General features: G+C 42.7%; 1 protein-coding gene across 1 annotated transcript in view; it reads right to left on the bottom strand.

Annotated features, from left to right (window-relative positions):
* Positions 1 to 25267, bottom strand: part of HSPA12A (heat shock protein family A (Hsp70) member 12A) — an 80286-nt gene that overhangs the window by 9900 nt on the left and 45119 nt on the right. Inside the window, exons 7-8 of the mRNA XM_034775837.1 lie at positions 3695 to 3866; positions 17 to 103 (exon numbers count right to left, since the gene is read on the bottom strand). Coding sequence (XP_034631728.1) covers positions 17 to 103; positions 3695 to 3866 — 259 coding nt within the window. The remainder of the gene's footprint in view (positions 1 to 16; positions 104 to 3694; positions 3867 to 25267) is intronic.

Below are 25267 nucleotides of genomic sequence, written 5' to 3'. Positions count from 1 at the left end.
CACAAAAGGACGCTACCTTCCTCCAACTCAGACCAGATCTCTCCTATGACATTTTCCACCAAAAAGGTGCGGCTCTGCCGATTACGACGTATGTATTCCTTAGCTAATCATTGACAGAGAGAAAATTACTAAAGTATAAGAAAGCAGAAACAAGCTGATAACAAACAATGCAGGAAGCAAACACAAGCAGAATGAGAGCTTTCTATGTATTATTTGGTACGGTTCTAACAAAACAGATGAACAAAAATTGCTGTATTAGAATTAGGAATTTACAAATTGAGTTCTGGAAAGAAAAAAAAATCAGTTATTCTATTCTTTACTTACAATAACTGGATTTCAAATAATGCTCTAAGATTTCTTTAAAAGCTTTCTTAATAGTACATATTTATTATATTTTTAATAAACAAAATAAAGTATTTATATGCAGACACATTTTTTGGTTGTAGAAATGCCAAGATGCATTTTTGCCAGTAGGTGGCATACTTGATGCATAATAAAATAATCAAGAATTGACTTAAAAATTGTCTAGGAATTGAAGACAATTTGGCCAAGATTTTCAAAAGTGATTACTGATTTTGGGTGCCCCCATTTTTGGTTGCTCCAGATGAGATGCCGCAAGTGAGCCCAGTTTTCAGAGGGTAGGTGCTCAGTACCGTCTAAAAATTAGGACCCCTCAAACTATCTCCATTTGAGTACCCCTAGTCATTAGTTACTTCTGAAAATCTTGGCCTTTGTCAGTTTTATGCTATGGACCTTGGTTGTAGGAGCAAATCCTGCTCATTTTACTCAGGCATAACTCCCACTGGATTCCAATTAGAGTTTTGCTTGATGGAGGACCTGTAGGATTTGGCCCATTACATATATGCACATACCAGCATAAGTCAATTTAAATACACCTCAACCCTGATATAACGTGACCTGATATAACATGAATTTGGCTATAACGCGGTAAAGCAGCGCTCCGGGGTGCGGAGCTGCGCGCTCCGGCGGATCAAAGCAAGTTCGATATAACGCGGTTTCACCTATAACGTAGTAAGATTTTTTTGGCTCCCGAGGACAGCGTTATATCAGGGTAGAGGTGTACATATGATTTAAAAATTAAGTATAATCTAGTAACACATAGTTATAGAAATAATGCATTTTATGAAAATTAATCTCCACATAGACATTTAAAATACGTAATGTGATTTGCTAAGTGTCTCTACTAATGTATTTCTAAACCCAGCTTGTGCAACTAAATGACTACTAAATCATTTCCAATGTAACTTTCACTCATCTTTAAAGGTCATCTATATGATACTACAGAAAAACGCAGACACATTCCATGGTATAGCAAAATATTGTTTCATCTGAAAAAATTCTATCTAAAATAGAAAAAAGGTACATTTATTGTATAGAAGAGGACAATTATATTTTGCTAGCTAATGATAATATTACTTCACATTTCTATAGTGTCTTCCATTTGAGGATATCAAAAGCCAATAAATAAAACCTCAATTCTCCTGTGATGGAAGCAAATATTATCCTCATTTTACAAATTGAGAAGCAGACACAGAAAGGTTAAGTGACACCGGAGTCAATGACAGAGCAACGGACAGAATCCAAGGAAGGGCCTGATCCAATACCCACTGAAGTCAATGGGAGTCTTTCCATTGACTTTAACAGGCATTGAATCAGACCTGAGATACATTCCTTTAACCATTAGATTATGCTTCCTTTCCTAATGCAAATTTATGCTCAGGATTCCGAAGAGTACAACTTTTGTTTTGTCTGCACAGCACTAAAATAGTCCTTGAAAAGCTCTTCTCTGTTTATGTTTAAAGGGTTTTCCTTCTTGATCTCTTCTCAGCTTTGCTTGGGTCCCTGCCATGCTTTTATTGAATTTTAGATTAAACCCAAATTAATTCACTCAAAGCCTTGTTTCTATTAATTCTAATTGAATTAAATCCTTTTCGTCTATACCAACTTTTACCTTATTAAGTCAAGAAAGATAACTGTAAAAAGACTTCTGACAGAATCCCATGACTTTGTGAACAGATTTTGCTCAACAGCCCAGCCCTGGGCTCCCTTTAACCAAACAAGAAAATGCTTTCATTTGCATAGGGATAAATGCCCTGGAGCCAGAGGGCAGGTGCAGAGGCATGACCAATGCAGCGACAAATACATGGTTGCACCAGCCAAAAATCGCTTGCTTAGGGGTGCACAGTTGCTCAAGCTCCGGCTCCAGCTGTGAAGAAATTCTGTGGTCTAGGCAGAGAAGGGATGCTTCTGTCCTCCTGCCCATTAAAAGACACCCCTGAGCAAAGCCTCTTGACACAGGCTTTGTGCAGCGGTGAGGATTTTACCTGTGGTATTACTGAATAAACCCGCATCAGGGTCTTTGTGGCATGGACAGGGCTAAAATTGTGGTGGCTAAATATTATTTCATCTAGCTAAATAAGACGTGTTATTTTATTAAAAGGACTCGATCAGTTTTACTAATTATGAAATTTCTGGGGGCAAATTGGGTCATCACATCCTGAGAACTAAAAAAATGGCTTCCATTAAGGGAGAGGGAGAAATAAAATGTCTTGAATGGGTTTATTAGCTGAATCTTCCATTTGCTTTTGCTGTTTTGAGCTGGAAAACATGACCAAGTATAAGATCTTTTGCCAGATTCTCTGCGGGGGTAAACTGGCACAGCTCCACAGCTCTCAATGGAGTGCACCAATTTACACTAGCAGATAATTTGGATCTTTATGTTACAATCAAAACTTGTCCCATCCCATCTTTACTGCCTAACTTCAGACTCAGTCAGAATGACAGTTTTCAAAAACTTCTGCAGTGAAAGATGATCCATCTGCAAACCAGTTAAATTACACTCCATAGTCTGCCTCTCTGCGTAAATGAGTCTGCCTCAAACCTACCACCGGAGCTAGTAAAAACGCAACATTTACAAAAACAACGAGGAGTCCGGTGGCATCTTAAAGACTAACAGATTTATTTGGGCATAAGCTTTCGTGGGAAAAAACCTCACTTCTTCAGATACATGGAGCGAAAATTACCAACATTCCCAGTAACAACAGATAACACACCAGGATATCTGAAGCACAATGTTTAGTTTCTGTTCACAGTTCAGAGAAAATGCTGTGCCATATCACGTAGCAGTTTTGCTAACTACTGGTGAATGCTGACTATTTTATGGTGACCGATGTAATTATGAACCAAAAATCACCAAGTGCCCAACTTTTGACAAAAATTCCAGAAACATTAAAGGTCTGATGGCAAATTCAAGTGTAATCCCTTGTTAAATTAATATAGCTAGTTTAACACATCGTGGCTGCCTCACAAAAGTAAACTTAAATCTGCACTAGGAAACAATTAGCAATTACATTAAAATGGATCAGTAAGGTCCCTGCAAACCCTATGCCTTTGCTTAACTTCAAACCTGTGAGTAGTCCCTCGTGTCCCAATAAAGTCAATCGTGCTACTTGCATGCTTAAAGTTAAGCATTCAGCACAAGCGTTTGCAGGATCAGTGCCCAAAATAGTCAAATTAAAGTAAATAGAGAAGTTTTTCTATACTAGCCTGTAATGTTCCACTAACACAAAGAGGCAATGATAACCTACAGGAAATGGTAAGAAAACTACCCTAATGACCAAATCTAATGTAGGCGAAAGGCACTAGATCTCAAGTCGGTTAGTAGAAGAGGTACCCTGTGTAAATCCAGCTCCTACGGTGTCACTAGCGTTATAACCATTGACAGGTGCTTTGCTGCTCAGGTCTATCATCTGGTGAAGGCGGAGCTTTCTGCAGTAGATGGAAGCAGCCTCGGGTTCCAGGGCAATTATCAGCTGCTCGGGGTTTTCAGGAGTTGCCATTCCTGCCTGTGAGACAGAATCATTCAGAGAAGTGGGGTGGGAAAAAATGTAACCAGATAGTCTTCATCTCAGACTGGTTTGGTAGGTGAACAATGAACATTTAAACCAGCTCTGCATTTTTTCCTAAGTTAAATGCCACTAAAAAGCTGCTGAGCCATTGGCTAAGGATCTTGGCCTGGAAAAAATTATGTCTTCAGTTTTCACAACTTTGCAGGTGGTTACTGGGGAAGATGCATGCACTTACCATGCTTAGTATCTAGTTAATGAGGTGAGTGCATATGATAGGCAGAGAAAGAGAGCTAGAGAAGACATGTTGAAATCCAGGGTAAATGGTCTACAATCTGCACTCCTTGTTAACCCAGCAGAATCTAAACTTCTCAAGAGTCCCAACCTTCTGCCAAGAAACTGAGAAATACTTTTGCCCTCCTTTCCCCGTAACAATAACATTAACGCATCACTCTGGTTTTATAGTCTATCACTACACAGAACAAGTGGATAATACAGTGGCTATTCTATCAGCCCAGCAAATTTTGTTCACATGTGTGGTGGGGCTGAAGAAATTTCCACAAGTAGCTCTTGCAGAAAGCCAGCAAGGAGTCCCCTGAAGTCACTGATCTATACGATGCCCTTTGCCAGATATCCATCTTCTCACTTTGAGCTGAGTTTTCCTTTTCCGATCACTTTTACACACACCCATATTCTGCAATAGTTTTAAGATGTAGACTCAGCATTGCCAACCCATGCATTCAAAATCATGTCAGGCCTGCAAAACCTCATGAGACTGGCTTAAGAATCAAGACATTTTTAAAAACAACCTTTACAGTTCTTTTTATTTGCTTTCTGAGCCTTTTTATTTGTTTGTGAGCCTTTAGGGGTCATGTTTTTAAGGTTTTCTCTACAACTGTAAGGGCTACAAACTTACTTCTTCCCCTCCCCATGAAACCTACGATTCTCATATAATCACATGACTCCAAGAGTTGGGGCTTTAAGAAAAATTCCAAATATCACAAAAGTTGGCAAGTGTGCTTTTGTCCTACTTTTCTTTTCTCCTACAAGCTCCGGTGTTTCCCCCTAGATCAGGGGTGGGCAAACTTTTTGGCCCAAGGGCCACATTGGAGTCGCACAACTGTATGGAGGGCCAGGTAGGGAAGGCTGTGCCTCCCCAAACAGCCTGGCCCCCTGCCCCCTCCCACTTCCCACTCCCTGACTGCCCCCCTCAGAACCTCCGCCCCATCCAACCGCCCACCGCTCCCTGTCCCTGTCCCGACTGCCCCCCGGGATCCCCTGCCCCTTATTCAACCCCCCAGCTCCCTGCCCCCTTACCATGCCACTCAGAGTGGCAGGCCTGGAAGCCACACTGCCCGGCCGGAGCCAGCTACGCTGCCCACATGGCAGTGTAACTGCAGGTGAGGGGGGACAGCAGGGGAAGGGCTGGGGACTAGCCTCCCTGGCCGGGAGCTCAAGGGCTGGGCAGGACGGTCCCGTGGGCAGGATGTGGCCCGCGGCCATAGTTTGCCCACCTCTGCCCTAGATTCTGATTTTCTCTTATGACAGGCAACACTGACATTTCCAAGCTCCTACAGTTCCAACTCAAATTGAGGTTTTCCTGCTAATGTTGTTTATTGGTAAACTGTGTTCCTTAGTGCTAAAGCATGTTGGTAAAGAGGAGAATGGTTTTTTGGTTTATTTGTTTTCATTGTCAGTCTCCCAGGAAACTTTTGGGTGCTTTGATTCATGCACATACACTGTCACTGCATGAGAGCTTTCCAAAAAAAGGCACCACCATTACCTAAGATGTGAACAAGCCTTTAAAATACAAAACAAACAAACAAAGAAACAAACAAAAGTGGCTCAGATGGAAGAACAGCTGACTTGCATTGGAACCCAAAACAGTTCACATAGTTACACTTCGCACTACGGTAATAAGACAACTGCTGGTTGTACGTGCTTGGAAATAACTTGCTTGTATGAGAAAGTATAAATGAAAGTAAAGTTTGTTCATAAGCCAATGCTCAGGCCAGGCTGCTCAGTGGAAGGGGGTCAGGGCGTGGAAGGGGGTCAGGCGTGCAGGCTCCGAGGGCACTTACCTCAAGTAACTCCCAGAAACAACGGCATGTCCCCCTCTGGCGTCTATGTGGAGGCTGGCCAGGTGGCTCCACGCGCTGCCCCGTCTGCAGGCACCACCCCCGCAGCTCCCATTGGCCACAGTTCTCAGCCAATGGGAGCTGCAAAGCTGGCGCTTGGGGCCGGGGCAGAGTGCGGAGCCCCCTGGCTGCCCCTCCCTTCCAGGAGCCGTGTGGAGCCTCGGCAGGCAGAGATCCTGCCTGAGACCCGCTGCGCTGCCGACCGGATTTTAGACGGGCCAGTCAGTGGTGGTGTTCAGGTGTTCCGGTTGAAAACCAGACACCTGGCAACCCTAATCTAGATTGGTACTTATATGGCTCATCACTGTAATATCTGGATGCCTCAGAATTGTTAATAGATTTTATTCTTTCAATACTCCTACAAGGTAGGAAAGTATTATCCCAGGTTTATAGAGGGAGAGCTGAGGCACAGGATAGGTAAGTGCCCAAGGAAGTCTGTGGCTGAGCCAGGAATCGTACACTATTTTTTGAGGTCCAATCCAGTGCCTTCCCCATTAGATTGCCATTTCTACATGCCGAAGGCACAAAACAACCATCTCTGTGTGTGAACTTGGATGTGTACAAATATTTCCCTTGTAAATGGGGAAGAGTTCTTGGGAGATCTGCACAAGGTGATGTTTTATACCTCCTCAGTGGTGGGTGTCTTATTCTAGGGTGTGTGTGTGTGTGTGTGTGTGTGTGTGTGTGTGTGTGTGTGTGTGTAGAGGGGGTTTCAGGAAGGTTTGATCACCTATATGTCTGTGGAGGCAGACAGGGGAGGGTGCATATAAAGGGGACTGACTCCAATTAACATCTAATTCATAATAGATCAGGGTGGTAAATTCAACTGATGAAGCATAAATTTAATTTTATTTTTTGCACTAATTGAGCTCTCGGTGTCAGTTCTTCTCATCAGTTTTGCAATCCAAAGATACTTGTGTACTTCATGGATAAGCCATATTATTTAGTACTGTGGATTTTATTGCTGTTGCCTTTAGTGATCCTGCCTGCAAAATGATGCCTAATGTGTCCTTTGAAAAAGGAAGCATAACTGCGGCCTTTAGTAGTTCAAACAGATAGTATTAGGAAGTGTATTTAAACGTTGTGAATGACTGTGTATTTCCTAATACAGCATTCATTTTGAGTAGGCCACTGTGAAATAAATAAGGCCTAATAGAGTGGAGTGAATGATAGCATGGTGCATTGCTTTGTGAAATACAAAAGTGTTGATGGTGCTAATTACGGAGGCTTTCGGAGATGGGAGCCATTCACACAGGCTGGATCTCAGCTTTGTACATATTCCTTTCTTAAAAGCTCAAATTATGCTGAATATTTCTCTATAGTGCTGTCTGTATTTTACTGCATTTTAAAAAAACCTCAAATCAAAACGGTATTTCATTGTGTCCTGTAACATGGCAGACTAGTCTAGGGAGAAGAAGGGTCATTCTTGAGAACACTGTGATGATGATAATTCTGCATTTCAAATGACTGAGGACTATTTAGTTCTCTGGAGCTACTCAGAGCATCGCTATATTGAGGTAGAAACCAGACCTAAATGTTTGTTAATTTGGAGCCAGTCTAACGCTTTCCAAGCCTGCCATGACGTATTATGTTTGTTAGTCACTAGAAATTAATTCTAACTAACTGTCACTAGTAATGTTGTAGGAGTGATGCACTCCAGTGGTCCCAGCTTCTACAGGCAACAAAGCCAGCTCGCCAAGCTAAGGCCTCATCTGTATCAGCAAACCAACTCCTTGCCCCCATTCAGTTGTCCATGCTACAATACACAATGGATCTTGGGCTGCTTCTGCAGTCCAGAGACTAGGTGTTGGAGCATCCAGAGACCCTTGGAGATAGAGCATGCACAGCTGAATGGGAGAGGGGCAATGGCACACAGAGGCTCCTCTTTACTGGAGTGCCGTTCACAAAGTAAGAAATACCAGTACTAGTACAAGCACCAGCAGTGCAGCATGGCTGATGGCTCAGTACTAAATGAATTATCCATTTTTATTCCTTTCTTTTAATGTCTTTTTTTTTTAATATGTAATATAAGATAGGTGGCCAGATTTGACACCCATACTTATGTTGGACAGTACCTTACTCTAAAACTCATGAATTCAGTGAAACTACTTGTGGTGTAAAATGCTACCCAGCATGAGTAAAGGAATCCAAACCGGGCCCATAGTGAACTGAGCACAGACCACAAAGCTTTCATGGTTTGTGTGCTTTCAAACCAATGAACAACCTTTGTAAACTTACTCCCACTCCATGGAGTGGGAATTTACTTACCATACAATTTCTCCGTTTCACCCTTCCCAGTAGTGGTGGGGAGAGTGATGCTTTTGTTGGAAATACAGGTCTCTTATGGTTGTTACAAATGAGAGGAAAAGAACAAGGTGATGAGAAGACAAATGGTGAAAAAATCACTTTTGTTGTGCTGAGCAGTCTGGCCTGAGCAAGCATTTTTAAAACAATGATCATTTTTTTTCACCATTTGTCTTCTCATCCCCTAGTTCTTTTCCTCTCACTTGTAACAACCATAAGAGACCTGTACTTCCAACAGAAGCATCTCTCCCCACCACTACTGGGAAAGGTGAAACGGAGAAATTGTATGGTAAGTAAACCTCACTATTTACCTCNACTACTGGGAAAGGTGAAACGGAGAAATTGTATGGTAAGTAAACCTCACTATTTACCTCCTTTCTATTTACCTTAGAGCCTGCACCATCAGCCGGAGCCCTGTCCCGCTCCCACACCCCAACCCCCTGAGCTAACCTGGTGAAAATGACCGAATGAGTGAGAGTGGGGAGAGCGAGCGATGGGGGGTGGAGGGGGGGGGAGAATGAAGGGGTGGAGAGCTGGAAAAGGGGCAGGGCAGGGGCGGAGCAAGGGTGTTTGGTTTTGTGCTTGTATAAAGTTGGCAACCCTAACCTAGACGAATGTGAAAATAGCAAATTCGGGTGCAGGAATTATTCCTAGCTACTCAAAACCTGGTTGAGGCCTCTTGGTGCTACCACAATAATAACAACTAGTGAAAACTCACCACACTTTCTTCAAATTAATACAGTTGTTTTATTACCCTCTAGACCAGTGGTTCTCAACCAGGGGTCTGGGGCCCCCTGTGGGGCTGTGAGCAGGTTTCAGGGGGTCTGTCATGCATGGCTGGTATTAGACTTGCTAGGACCCAGGGCAGAACACCAGAGCCCTGCTGCGCTGGACTGCAACCCGGAGTCCCAAGCCCACCACTTGAAGCCTGAGCAACTTAGCTTCGCCATGCCCCCTGTGGCGTGGGGCTCTGAGCAACTGCTCTGCTTACTACCCCCTAATGCCGATCCTGGCTTTTATATGCAGAAAAACAGTTGTTATGGCATAGCTGGGCCATGGAGTTTTTATAATATGTTGGCGGGGGAGGGGCTCAGAAAGAAAAAGGTTGAGAACCCCTGCTCTAGACCTTTGTGACCATCATCATCATCAAACATGCACAGCGTACAAAGGACTGTCATGCCAGCCAGTGACCACCGCTGATGGCATCACGCCAAACACCATGTAGTGGAGTTCCCAGATCCGGCTCAATCCTGCAAATCCACGGATATCTGCGGGGGGCTATGAGTGCAGCACCAGGCAGGGTTAGGGTGTCCATGCACTCCTCTCCATGTCGATGACAGTTTGAGAGCAGGGTGTGCTGGGGTGTTTTGGTCCATCCCTGGTGACGTGGCCAAAGAGCAAGCAACACTGCTTTTGAATATAATGAGCCACTGAAGGAAGGCCAGATCTCTGCAAGACTGTGACGTTTCACACAAAGTCAAACCACATTATGCTGAGGATTTGGAGCTGATAGCACACATGGAATGCCTGTAGCCACTCCAAGTCTGCCTCTAAGAGAGGTCCAGGTTTGTGATTACTACAGCAATTTAGGTAGTACACAGGTTTGTTAGACCTTCAACTCTGTCTCAGCGCAAAGACATTTTTTTGACCCTGAAGCCCAGGACTCAGATTTGTGTGTTGATCATCTACCTAGAAAAGGCACTTCCATGGCCCCCATTACCTTAGTCTATGAGCCCCTATTGTAATTATTCTCACAATACTCCTCTGAAATAGGGAAGTGCTATTATCCACATTTTTACAGATGGGAACTGAGTTACAGAGAGGCTATGTCTACACTACCACTTACATCAGCAAAACTTATGTCACTGAGGGGGTGTAAAAAACCGCACCCCTCAGTGACGTAAGTTACATTGATGTAAACAGGGGTATGCACAGCTCTATGTCAGCGGGCGAGCTTCTCCTGCCAACACAGCTACTGATGGGGGGTTGTTTAATTCTGTCAATGGGAGAGCTCTTTTCCATCAGCATACAGCAGCTACATGAGAGATCTTACAGCAGCTATACGCTTTCTAGTGTAGACATGGCCTAATTAATGTGTCCAAGGTCACACAGGAAGTCTGGGGTGGAGCAGGGAATTGAACCCACATCTTCTGAATCCCAGGCTAACACCCTAACCTCTGCACCATCCCTCCTCTCTTATGAATATTGCTTTTGAGATGGTGTAAGCAGCCTATCTTGAGCCATTCCAGGAGACTGGCACCCATCTCCACGTGACAAAGGCTGGGGAAGATAAAGGGAATTCCTGCATTAGAACCAATCCAGGATCATGTCTCCAAGCAGCCTCCCTCTGGGAGATACCAGAGTACTAGGGAGTAGGATTGGGGGGATTTTTCCTGGATTGGTATTTCGTTTTAAAGTTTATAAACTTATTAGGTAAAACAAAGATACCCATTGGGTAACTTAAACGAGGCACAGTGATTTACACCAGCTGAGAATCTAAATTCACTAGTTCCAAAGCATGTTCCTCCTCAATGATAGTTCCACAAGGGAAAAAAATGGGAAAGAGAAGAAAAGAGCAGTTTCTTCCCCTTTCCTCAGAGAATAGGTTGTAGAAGTCTCCTGATACTTGAGTGCTATTTAATTGTAGGCAAAAATGCCTTGGTATTTTAAAACATAAATTTAAATATCATACTGTAGAAACAGTATCACCCTTCTGGCAAAAATACAGGGGAAAATATATTTTCACAAGCTGTGATGAAGCTAATGGCTCATTAGAGAAAAGAAAATTAGCTAAGGACTTGGATGACTTGGAACTACAGGAGGCGGCAGCAGAGTTAATAGACCAGCAAATCCTTCTAGGGCTCAACTCCTACAATCAGATCCATGCAGACAGACCTTTATTCCTGTACAAAGTCCCAATGAGGTGTAATGGTCAATGTGCAGAACAGTTTGCAGAACTGAGCCCTAAATCAGTGTTAAGGGTCATGGTAACTCCAGGAGCTGTGTACCTGAGCTGTCCCAGAAGCAGAAGAGAGGCCAGTCTTTGTCCCTCATTCCCCCTTGATCCAGAAGGGAAGTAAGCTCCACCAGTCTTTTACCTGGCACAGCATTCTTCCCACTCCCTATAGATTCCAATGTGCGGGCCAGCACAGGGAGCGGTGAGGGGAATGGAGTCAAGGCATCACCCAATCCATACTCATATGTGCTGCAGGGAGCATAGCAGTTCCACAGGGCTGATCTCCCCCTTGTACTGTGACCTGAGATGCCAGTAGCCCACTCAGAGAACTAAGCGAGAGACGTGAGGTTGAGAGATATCCCTCAGAAATTTCATTCGGTTGCAGAAAGCATAAGCCTGGTTTTGTTTAAATGAAAGTCATTCTCTTAACCATACAGCTCCTGATTCAGCAACACACGTAAGGCAGATGCACAGCTTGAAGCATGTACATAGTTGCATTGGTTTTAAGGGGACTACTTGTGTGCTTAATAGAAATGCAGGTGCTTCAGTGTTTTGCTGTACTGGGGCCACAAAGATAAATAACATATGTGTGGAGATTTAATGAATGCATGGACAAGCAGCCACTTTGCAAGCTGGAAAGTACAGAGAGTATGGAACATATATTAGTTATATGTGTAGTAGTTATATTTTCCCCCAATGAGGTCTTGGACAGGCCTCTGCAGGCACAGCTCCAAATGGGCATCTGCAGGCACAGCTAGGGTAATACCCTACTAGAGGCACCACTACGGGCACTGTACACACATGTAGTAGAGAGTTCCTGCCCCAAAGAGCTTAATTAGACAAGACGAAGGATGGGAGAAAAGTACTGTAGTACTATTATTCCCATTTGACAGATGGGGAATAAGACAGAAAGATTAAATGACTTGCCCAAGGTCACACAGAAAGTTTGTGGCAGACCCAGGAATTCTAATTCCACAACTCCTGAGTTCCAGTTCAGTGCCTTAGCTTTAGCTACAAGCCCAAGCTTCCTCTCACAGCTAATTAGGCAGCTATTTAATTTGAGCATATAAGTGCTAGTTGGTGTGTGCAAAATCTGCAGGGGCAGCCTTAAAGTTGGCCCTATATAATATCTGCATAAAGTTGACATGGGTTATTATGGAACTGAGTTCTACAGGTTGGTACCATTCACCCAACTGTTATTACAAATACACAGCAGCTGTGAATAAATGGCAAATTTTGGGTTTACCGGAATATTTACTATAATTGCTAACAACAGGAAAGCTGTGATCGCAAGTTGTGCACAGCATAGCATTTGTAGGAAATGTTTTTTGTAACTGAACTAAGATGGTGCCACTGCAGCTGGAAATTAAGTGCCTTATGAAATTTACACTGTTTAAACTAATCAGTTTACTGTGTTAACAGATTTGTGATAACATCGCGCTTAGTGTGTCAGTAAGTGAACTCTTCTTTAATCCTCCTTTTTTCTCACTGGCTAGCACTTTCTCCAGTCCCAGGGCATCAAACTGGGATGTCACAAATAAACAACTGAGACCTAATTACACAGCTGAGCATGCCAGCAAAGAAGATGAGCAACAAGGGAATAGACTCACTGCATTAGCACCAAGAGGCTCACAAAGGGGTAACACATTTCAGAAAGCCACCTGAACAACACGCTTAATGCCATGGTGTTAAATCTTTAGGTTTGATACGTAAAAAGCCTTTTCACAAAATATTTGAAAATCATGACACCCTCACACGCATACATGCTATGATTTTAGTTTTCAGAATAATCAGAGATTTACATTACAGAAAGTAATACATGACTATAACAGAATGAGGTCAGATCACCTAGTTTACTCAGTCCACTTATCTTCTTAGGGCCAGATTCCCAAAAGTGCTAGGCACCCACAACTGGAGCTGGATTTTCAAAAGAGTTCAGATTGCATTTAGGCACCAGAATGAAGTGAGAGAAAAACGGGAGCTCCTGGGTGCTGAATTCTTTTGAAAATCCAGACACTTCATATAGGTGCCTCAGTGGGAACATTTTTGAAAATCTGACCTGGAGGGCAAGTCTACACTGCAGCGGCGCATTGTCTGGTGAAGATGCGCTATGCCGACAGGAGAGTGCTCTCCCGTTGACACAATTACGCCATCTCCGTGAGAGGCAGAAGCTATGTTGGCGGGAAAGTGTCTCCCACCCACATAGCGCCGGGGTGGACACCGCTTAAGTCAATGTAACTTGCGCCGCCCAGTGGGAGACTTTTTCACACTCCTGAGCAACGTAAGTTACATCGACTTAAGCGATCGTGTACACAAGCTCTGAGTGTTTTCAGACTTCAATCTTACCAGGGGCTGAGCTCCTCAACTCCCACTTAAGTCAAGAGAAATTGAAGACACTTAGCACCCTGCAGGATCAAAGACTTATCCTATAATGTGTTATTTTTTAAAAATACATTCATGGCTGTATCTTCTATTGCTACCTTTACTTGAGGCCAAAACAATAAATTATTTGCCCTCCCCAAAATATTTTTATCTGCCTTCTTACAGCGGCGCCCATCACCTCAGTGTCTGAGTGCTTCCCAAGAGACAATAATTAAGCCAACACTCTGGATATTTGTGAAGAGTCAGAAAGCAATTTTCATAAGAAAATTCACATTTATGAATTTATGAAGAAATAGACAAGGTTACCTCTAAAAAATGTTTACTCTAGTGGATTAAGAATGGGAATGGGAGATAGGATGTCCCAAACTCTATTATCATCTGTGCTACTGATTGCACGTAACATTTTGCATTTACAAATGTAAATGTAGTGGATAATTATCGCTATTCTCATTTATCTCAGCATCAGCTTCTCCATCTGTGGAATTAAGTGACAAGACAAGGATACTCACTCACCTATCGCATATTTGGTTATAATCAAGTATAATTTTTGGATTTCACTTATGGCAAAAGGCAGTAGCCCCATTTTACAGATGAGAGAAACTGAGGCTAAGAAAGCTTAGCTGACTTGCCTATGAGGCAATGTAGTCTAGCGAACTGAGCACTAGACTGGGAATCAAGAGACCTCTGTTGTATTCCCAGTCTTGATTTGGTAGTGTTTTACACCACACTGCACAGGAGTAATTGGCTATGTAATGTGAAAAGCATTTTCAGGAGAATTAGCCCCTGTGTAATACAGGCAAGATTAATAGCCCTCAGTCTTATAACTGTCCTGTTAGCCTCCCTTGAGACCCCTCTTATCTCCCCTTTTTCTAGCAATGGAGTATAAACTGCTACTATATATTTATACAATATTTATCATTGTTTTAAAAATGCTTGTGTGCTGGCTGTCCGGTCTTCTAGCCTTCACCACCATTTGTTGATATATTCCTCCTCCCTGTCATCCATTTTGGTGCCCTCCCTAGTTTACTTGGTTTCTTCCCTTTTATTTTCTGACACCCACTTCCTCCAGGAAACATTTCTGTGTCTGGCATGTGCCCCTCACTCTTCCTGGTAAGCACAGACAACTGTTGCTATGCTCCTCAATTATCTCATTAAGTGCCCACTTACAGGTTCTCCCAGACCCCAGTGGCCTCTGCCTTCTTATATTTTTGACTTCACATATTTTACCATCATTTCAGTTTTCAGCTCTAAACACCTCTACAGTTTGAATTGGGATCCACTGGACCAATAGCTTCTTAAACCATTCCTAGCAGCTGCACAGTCACTTATAATCTTACACGTGGTTGCCCTACAACACTTAGACCCTAGGGATGCCTGGAACACCTCTGAACTCTGGGGAAGTTCAAACCCAGATACAAACTTGGTGGCTCAATAGTCATCTGTACGGAACATACAAGTGTCCCAAAGACAGGAGCTGAAAATTCTAGTAAACCAGTGATACAAAAAGCACAAACAAATAATGCAGCAATGGGTCAATATCCAAGTTTAATCATTCAACATCAACCATTAATTGCATCCTCCTGCATCATTTAAATACTGAAAGCACAAGAAAAATGCCCTCTGGGTTCAACAACCCTGCTAGTGGAAGCCCTGTAATGGGATAGAAACAGGATAGATAATATGCAAGAGTCCTACAATAGTTTTCCTTGGTTTTTCAGGGCATCTTATTCTAATGATTTCACACCCACTTTGCATAATCTCTCAGAAATGTTTTCCAGTTGAATTAAATTAGGCATTTTAAATATTCACATATCAAATGATTATGGAGTTCTGAGGCCAGGATCAGCATATTACTCATTAATCTCATCTAAAATACTTACTACCAGAGGAATTTTGCAGTAGCCAAAGATATGGTAATCTACTTACTAAGACACATTGTTGAGGAAGCAAATCAGAAGAGAAAACTGTAAGTGGGGCACTAGACAGGGCAATGGTAAAGCAGAATTCCCATCTTCCAGGAAGTCATCTTTTCCCTCCACAAAGTATCTGCATGACCCCAGGTCCATATGGGGAAAAAGTGGTCATGGCTAGGGTCAGGTGGGGAAGCAACTGCATTACACATGCTCCTCACCAAAACTGTCGCTAATCTGAAGGGGAAATCAATGGAGAATTAATGCTGTGTTTGGCAGCATAATCTCCAGCAGCACATGCTTTGGAATCACGGACTGCAGCTCAGACAGGGAGTCATTGGAAGCATGGGTATTGGCCCTGCCACGCTCCCATGCTACAGAAAGGGGGAAATACCCAGCAATGAGAAGGAGGGAAAGTTTGTCTAAAGAGTGCCATGAAATCTGTGGGGTGGGGAGCCAGGATCCTATTGGATTTGTGCCTCTGAATTTGAGACTGCTTCCCTTGCCCATTCCACAACCCTGGTCCTCCCACAGACTGGGGTGAGACTATGCAAACTAATAGCTATGTGCAGTTAAATGCTACAAACCCCTAATGTTTCAGGAGTACTGAATTCACCCAGGCTATGTCTACACTAGAAACGTTACAGCGGCACACCCCTGAGCAACATAAATTTTGTTGACACAAGTGGTAATATAGATATAGAATCATAGAAGATTAGGGTTGGAAGAGACCTCAGGAGGTCATCTAGTCCAATCCCCTGCTCAAAGCAGGACCAACACCAACTAAATCATCCCAGCCAAGGCTTTGTCAAGCCGGGCCTTAAATACCTCTAAAGATGGAGATTCCACCACCTCCCTAGGTAACCCATTCCAGTGCTTCTCCACCCTCCCAGTAAAATAGTGTTTCCTAATATCCAACCTAGACCTCCCCCACTGCAACTTGAGACCACTGCTTCTTGTTCCATCATCTGCCACCACTGAGAACAGCCTAGCTCCATCCTCTTTGGAACCCACCTTCAGATAATTGAAGGCTTCTATCAAATCCCCCCTCACTCTTCTCTTCTGCAGACTAAATAAGCCCAGGTCCCTCAGCTTCTCCTTGTAAGTCATGTGCCCTAGCCCCCTTATCATTTTCGTTGCCCTCTGCTGGACTCTCTCCAATTTGTCCACATCCCTTCTGTAGTGGGGGGACCAAAACTGGATGCAATACTCCAGGTGTGGCCTCACCAGTGCCGAATAGAGGGGAATAATCACTTCCCTTGATCTGCTGGCAATGCTCCTACTAATACAGCCCAATGTGCCGTTGGCCTTCTTGGCAACAAGGGCACACTGCTGACTCATATCCAACTTCTTGTCCACTGTAATCCCCAGGTTCTTTTCTGCACAACTGTTGTTTAGCCAGTCAGTCCCCAGCCTGTAGCGGTGCATGGGATTTTTCCTTCCTAAGTGCAGAACTCTGCACTTGTCCTTGTTGAACCTCATCAGATTTCCTCCAATTTGTCTAGGTCACTCTGGACCCTATCTACCTCTCCCCCAGCTTAGTGTCATCTGCGAACTTGCTGAGGGTGCAATTAATCCCATCAACCAGATCATTAATAAAGATGTTGAACAAAACTGGCCCCAGGACTGACCTCTGGGGCACTCTGCTTGATACTGGCTGCCAACTAGATATCAAGGTGGTATTAGTAAAAGAAAGACGGGGAAAGGACAATATTGCGTTTGCTAGGACCTGAGCTTTAGCAGAAGCAGATGAAGTACCAATACAATTTCAGAAGTTAGAACTTGCTTAAAACTGTCAGGAACTGAATGCAAAAACTCCCACTCTTTGGCATCTGCTCAAATTATTGGGGACTGATTTTTCTTGTAGTACTGACTTTATGCCATGCTGACCAGATGCTCAGTATAATCGTAAGAATTTATACTGATGATAAATCCCATTTGGTCCAGACGGTATGGTTTGGAACATAAACAATCCACGTCAAGCATCTATCTAAGGGTTCTCTCATTCACTAATGGCATTTCGGCAGTTATTATTCTACATCTAGTGCCTTTATCTAGCCAATAGGCCAATACTGTAGCCCATATTTTCATAGTGCATGACAGCACCATTTGAAAGCATAGGGCATGTGCCCCTTCTTGAACAAACTTTCCCTTAGTATCACTTGCCTCTACCTCCCTCCTCCCCTTCCACGCCAAACCCCTGGAACAAATCCATCACAATCCTACATGTCTGCTTTCACTTCTTCCTACTTTCACTCTCTTGCTTCCTAGGCTTCTCCCAATCCTTTCAGTCTATTGCTGTCAGATCCTCTGACCTCTATCATCTCCTTGTGCTGCTCTGGTGGAGCAAAGGGGACAGAAACTGGCTGGAACTTGCCAGCTGAGGATTCCCCCAGTGTGAGGGGTCCTTAGTTGGCGTAGAAGTGCCACTTCCACTCCTGATCCTGGTGTAGGGGACATGCCAGAGGAGTGTGAGGGGAGGGAGTGCTACCATCTGCTGCAGATTAACTAGCCATTCCTGGCTGTGTGCCTTTTCTAACGTGCTGTCCCCTAAATGCCAAATACTTCCAACTTCTCCAAATATCCTCTCTCTTCTCCTTCAAGCCCATTTCTAACAGGACCATTTCCTAACTTCTCCTCCTCTCCAATAAGGTCTCTTTGCCCTCCTTTTCCTGAACTATTGTTCTGAGTCTTGTCTTGCCACTTAGTGTTGCAAGACTTTACAAAGATAGCAAGACAGGTTCCTTGCCCCAGAAAGCTCTCTCTATGACATAATAATACAAGGATGACAGATGTACAAGACAGCTTCTGGAACGCAGTGCTGATTGCTGTTTAGTGTGGATCTGGGAATTAGGACTTCTTTTCATTCCCTACTGTGCCACACTGAGGAGGAAGGTAGCCTCTCTATGCCTCAATCATCTCCATTTGGAACATGTACAGAGCAACACAGCTGCCCTCACAAGGTTGTCTTGACACTTAACTAATTTTAATACCTTTGAGATCCTGAGATGAAAGGAGCAATCAAAGTATAAACTATTCCCACTATGGTTTATTTACAGAGGAGTCTTCGGAATTACTTAGGGTACACTCTGATGATCCTTACTCATATTGGGTAGTACTTATGCTTGCGAGTATTGACTAATATAATTTACTGAAAGTAAGAGTTGTGGAATGGACCCTAAGTCTGTGCAGACTATATTATTGGTGAAGGAAAAGGACCAAAACACTTTATAAAAAGCTGATAAGGAATCTGTCACTATCCAGTGCTTTTCCCACTGGCCAAATCCACAAGAAGTCCTTAATCTCTCCCCTTTGTGACTGTTGTGTCACGAGCCTGCCTTGGTGTATCAGTGAGAAGGAGCAAATCACATCTGACACCATGACAGCAACATCAGACTCACTGTGAAAAGGCTGAAGTTATTCAAGTGCTCAAGACTATTTAAAGAGTTCAATAATCTTTTCAGTTAGCATTTCTACTTGATCTTTCTGATTTTGAAGGGAAATTTTCCTCACACTAGCTGATTATTTAATCTGAGCGGGTAAAAAAATGTAGCAGTTTTGAGAAGTCTAGAATGTTCTTGCACTATTAGCAGTAATCAGACATTTTAACAAGTGAATTAACATAGAAAATATCAATTTAATTCAACATGGATGCAAATACCAAGTATTTTCACTGAGTACACCATCAATCCGAACATTGCACTGGCATCTCATCACAAGCGGAGTTTAAAACAAGAATTCAACCTGCATGAAAAACTTTCATCTAACTGCAACGACGCATTGGGAAAAATTTCCCCTTTCTAGTAAAATAATTTTCTGTTTAAAGAATAAAGATGGTTTTGTGGGTAAAGCCTGAGACTGCAAGTCAGGAGATCTGGATTTGATTCCTCTATTCTTGGCTGTGCTACAAACTTCCTCCGTGATCTCTTTGCACATCACTCAGGCCTAAATTTGCAAGAGGGTCCAGTAATTTGGGAAGCCTCTGTTTCTGAGTACCCATCTTGAGACATACAGGGACTGGTTTATAGAAGTGATGTGCATTGGCCCACCAACTGAAGTCAGTTGGAATTGTGGGTGCTTGACACCTCTGAAGATCAGGTAGAAGGCATCTCATGCTGGGCTCTTATTATACATGTCCCTGCTTATATTCTTTAGCCATTTATTTCCAATAAAGTGTAATCTATTTGATATTTCACTTCAATCTACTAATCTGTTAATAAGCAAGTCCCATTATGGGTGCAGAAAGTACAGCCTGTAATGGGGCTTATTACCAGTGGCTGTTCAGAAATTGGGGCATTCAGTTAAACAAGACGAAAAATGTACCTTCGTCCCTGGTGTATAATTGGTGGCACCTAGAATCTCAACAAGGAATGCAGTTTGCCTTCAGCATGAGCTTGGAACAATCAACTAGGTGAGGTTGTAAAGGAGCCTGCGGGTGGCACAACCACTTCAGGGTCAGGAAATCCAAGTATCTTTGGTAGCTGATTAGATGAACCAGTTTGTTCTAGATGGCTAAGTTGTCTCATTGAGACAAATCTCTCTGTTATGATTGTTAGATTGTCTAAGTTTGTTTTTCCTCCAGTTATTGTGACAGAGCTAAGAGTCCAGGTTGTCTGGGTGCCTTAACTGTGCATTACTGTACTTCCAAATGTTTGTGTTTCTTTAATTTTAACCTGAACTTCCTCAGTTTCTAAACACTGCTTCTTGGAAACACGTCCATTATCACCACACACTCCCTTCTCAACCCCCTCTTCTCAATTTTGCTAACTTCATTTACAAAAAAGTGAAATGCTTATGACATGCACTGAGAGCCCAAGAAGGCAGAGAGCCAGATACCCTGCAGAGCCTTGGAGCTCACAAGGTACTAGAACCACAGGAAGTGGGAGTTCCACAGGAGAGCTGAGAAGACAGGGTGCAGGAAAAGCTGTGGAGATAAGTTGCTCTGCTTGATTCCTGGTTTGCTACCTAACCTCTGTGCATCAGTTTCACCCCTTCTCCCCAGCTTTCATTCATACCTTTGACTCCTACTCCCCATCAAGCCTCTTAGTTCCAAAGCTCACAAGACCACCTGCAGATCCTAGCATATCAGCAGGAACAATGAGCCAATGCAGACTTCACAGGAAGCCAAAACAGGAGCTGCAATCGATGTATGGATTATGGGTGTGTAGGAGATGATTTAGGAAAGCAAGAAGCCCAAAGGTCCACTAGCTCCAGGGGAGCCTGTGGACTCTGTCAGGCTGCAGGACCTGATGGAGCCAGAGGAACTCGGAATATCCAGCTGCCTGTGTTGGGATTTGCTTCTGATGGCTGCCACCTCCCTTTTATTCACTTGTATACATGACAGCACATTCTAAATCCCATGTATGAACAGGATGAAGTAATTTTGTAGCGGTGCTCACTGAAGTCAGGAACCCCTGGATTCTAAAGCCCTCTCTTGAGCCCCACGAACTTCCCTTTTTGCTCCCTCAAGCCGACATTGTAGTGCAATCATCACGCGAGGGGCTGCCTACTGACTGTTGTGTGCGCGCGAAAGGGTGACCATCTTGCTGCCTGCTCCCTGCTGGTGGTGTGTTTGTGAAGAGTCTGCTGCCAACCAACAGGGCACAGCGGAGTGTGAAGATCCCACTGCTACCAGCCTCCCCTATGCAGGAGAGATGGGGATTCTGTTGCCTCCTTTATGCAGGTGCTGAGATTATGATTTACCATCCCTGCTGGCAGGGAGCCAATGAAGATTGTCTCTGGAGAAGTACAAAAGCATCTGTTTCATGCTGCCTTTAAGGTATCCTCATAGGAATTAGATTGCTGGTGGGAACTGCCTCAGATCTCCTTCCTTGCTCCAAAATTACGATTGTAAATTTAACATCAGTCTGGATAAGGTTAATGTGTACTTTGCAGAAGAAATGCTTGCCAAGGTGAAGGGCTGTGCTGGCAGGTCTTCAGGCAGAAACAGGACTGCACTAGCACAAATTCTATTCTTCCACTATGGTAATTTTGCTGCAGCTAGTTCCAAAATGACGGTTGCTGAAGGATGCATTTATGCAGTAGATGAAGTCATAGCAAACAGGGGCATTACAGTAATTGTGGACTGCATTATATTACATTTTACAGGGTGCAGGAAGCCATCAGCCATACGGCAGCTGGAATTTTTAAGCCTAGCACTCTCAGTTTTATAGCCTATTAGACTCTCCTGAGCTCTCCGATGTCATAGGTTATATTTTTGCAGGAATATTCTCTGCACACTGTATATGCCCACCAACTGCCAAGACTGAAGTGCTTCTCTTTACTCACGTACCTTCTGGACATTACAGTGTTCAGCAGGCTTCCCCTTACTTCTCTATCATAGGTTCTTGTGGATCAAACTCGTTCTATAAAGAGACCTATGCAAACTTGATTTTGCCAAAAAAAAAAAAAAAAATTGATTTTCTGTTGGGAAAGTTGAAATGAAATATTTCGTTTTGGGGGTGGGGTCAGTTCAAACTGAAACATTTTGCCTTGTAGAACTAAGTGAAATGTTTCCGGGCCAGGCTGACATTAATCTGTGTCCATCTGAGCTGCTGCAGTGCCTCATGGAAGTTATAGTTTGGTTGCCTGATTGCCCCTTTAGCCTCTGTGGATTGGTATCCCACTAGGTACTGTGGTCTTTCCTCAGGAAGGACGGACATTCTGATTTTTTCAATCAGCTCTACTATTTTCATTTATCTCATAAGCCTTTCTATACCACATTGGAGCTCTCTGTTAACATTTCCACTTCTAAGTACAGATGCTCGCCTTTCTACATAAAAGTACAGTGTGGACTTCAAGGAAGTGAGACAATTACTACGGAAGAGATTCCAAATGCATTTCAGGGAGGCTACACACAGATTCACACTGTGAAGTTGTGCAAATTTACTTCCTAAGCACAGAATAATATCCACCTGCTCTCTTACCAGGAACATAATGAAAAGCCTTACATTTTACTTGCCTCTAACAAGTCAAACCAAACAAACCTTGTCCCAGGCAAGTGGATGAGTAGAATTTTGCAAAGCTGGATAAAATTTCTCACCTAGTCCATTGCCTGGTGATTTCATGTAAATCTATTTACAGTTATTAAGAGGTGTAAAATGAGGTTTGTTAGCACATTTCCCACTATGCAGATCTTCACCCCATGACCAATATACTTCCCTAATTATTCATAGTTGCAAAATTCAGCAGTATCGCTTTATAAACACATTAATGCTTATGTTAAAAAGAATTCACGAACATAAAAGTGAAAGTATTGTCAGAGCAAGATAACCCCACGAGCCTCTGATAATCAGGACAATCAATTCATTAACACAATTCTGTCTCCGTTAACAAGTGCCATTAAAGAAAAGTCTTCTGTCTCTCTAGAGCCACTAATATGTCTAAATCCATTTCCTTTCCTACGCAGTTTACATCAAAGGCTTGCTACAATGCAGTTGGCTGCAGTATGAGGACTTCACAAGTTCAAAACATCATCTTTGTCTTTAGGCATTAAACACCGGATCTACACTTAAAGGAAAAAAAGGTTATTATGGCAGCACTCAATAGAAATGAACCACACTGTGCATTGCATCTCAGTCTCTCTAGCTTCTTAGAAAATGAAGGGAGAATTAAGTAATGAAATAATAATACAATACAAAATAATACAAACAGCAGCAGTAGCCTTTCAATGAGACCTAGGCTCCTAAGGGCCAGATTTTCAAAGGTATTTAGGCACCTAAAGATGCAGATAGGTGCCTAGTAGTATTTTCCAAAGCATCTTGACAGGGAGGACACCTAACTCCAACCACAGGATCTGTTTAGGTGCTTATACAATTGAAAATCTAGCCTAAAGGCGCTTTTGAAAGTGGGACTTACGCTCCTAAATCACTTTGGGGCTTTTGCAAATGTTATCCTGTCTGTAGTTTTTTAACAGTACTGAAGAAAATAAATTACACTCTTCCCACATGTATGGAGCTTGAGCCTGCAATCTTTAGATAGGCATAGCTTCCACTGAAATGAATGGTAGTTAGACCTGAGGTAGAGCAGGTCAACAGGACAGTGTCATGAGTCACATGGTGTATGTCGTACACAAGAAGGTAAGTTTGGTGAATTGGAAAGCTTCATTCCGTTGTGGGCTATAATGTGCTGAGGGTAATTGCATTTTTACTGACCCTTAATGCTATACTGTTTCTCCAGTTATGATTTTGCTTTCTGCTGACGTAATCTTCACTAATTATAACCAAATTCTGTAGGAAGTCCTTACATTTCTATTGTTTTTGGTTTCCTGTCTCTCATAATATTCACTCTCTATCCTAGAGGAAAGCCCAGACTACAATACATTCTGGGAAAAGATTAAGTATTTAATTGCTTTGACTTTTTTTTTTTTTTTTTAAAACAGTGCCTTCCAAAAAGCAGACGTCTTTTCTGATGGAAAATGTTTGACAATAGAACAGATGTAAACAACTGAGGCAACAGCACACACAAAAAGTAATGGCATGTTGCACTATTTTATTACAAAGAACATATTTTGAATATCTCTCTGGAGAGTTGCAAAATATTCAGCTTGGTAAAATAGCTACAAATGGTTCTATGTCAGTGTCTCATTGAATCAGAAAGCCATTTCTTCTTTGCTCTTTTAAATCCATTTACTGATGCTGGAAACCTGATCATCAATTTTTTCCAATACATTTTATATGTATATCAATATTGATGATAAACTATCCAGCATTTTACATCTTTAAAGGGATGTACATATGAGCATAGGAATTCTCAGTTGGATCAGACCCAAGGTCCAGTCCTGTAATCTCTCTCTCAGAGTGGCCTGACCAAATGCTTCAGAGGGAAGTATAAGAACCCTGCAATAGGCATATATGGAGTAATCTGTCCACCACATTAGGTCTCATCCTGATCCCTAATAGTTAGATATTGACTTAAGCCCAGAAGCATAAGGATTAATATCCCTTCCACAAAATTTGTTATAATTAATTACAACAAGTATGGATATTCTTGATATCCATATAAATGTCCAATCCCTTTTGAAATCTTGTTAAGTTCTTAGCCTCAATGACTTCCCGTTGCACAAGAGTTACACACTCTCATCACATGTTATGTGAAACAGGATTGCCTTTTATCAGTTTTGCATTTCTCACCTTTTAATTTGGTTGACTGTCCCCTCTGGTCCTGACCAACCTAGCCTGTAAAAAATATTAGTTAAGCCTCAAAACCAGTCTGTTAGGTAAATATTATTACTCCCTTTCTACACAAGGGCGAAACTGAGGCAGAGATGATATTCAAAAAAAAAGCCAGAGTTAATCCACTGGAATTCCTGGCTCTGTGCTTAGTCCTTTAGATCAGACTTCCTCTCTCTATATTTATATGAACTAAGCATGTAATTTATTGTATTCCCTGTTATCTGTCATCAAACTACAAATCTATTTTGAGAGACTCGAATACACAGTATTGAGATTCATAGAACCTACAATGAAACAATGTTTACAACATCACTAAATAACTGCTCAGTTAACTGATGTTTATAAATCTGCAGGCTAGTTTGCTCTGCACTGATCATATTTCACATACTGTGCTTTACTTCCTTACTTTACAGCTTCAGCAGTCACATATTCCTGTCACACCCCAACCCGTTCCCTAACCCTTATTTCTACTGGCATGTTAAAGAAATTCCAGTCTGCAGTGTCCGCTCCTTCTTTAGTGTGCCTGAAGAAGTTGTAA

The sequence above is a fragment of the Trachemys scripta genome, chromosome 7, assembly GCF_013100865.1.
Source record: "Trachemys scripta elegans isolate TJP31775 chromosome 7, CAS_Tse_1.0, whole genome shotgun sequence".
Classification (NCBI taxonomy): Eukaryota; Metazoa; Chordata; order Testudines; family Emydidae; genus Trachemys; species Trachemys scripta.
This window is presented reverse-complemented; position numbering and strand designations above follow the sequence as displayed.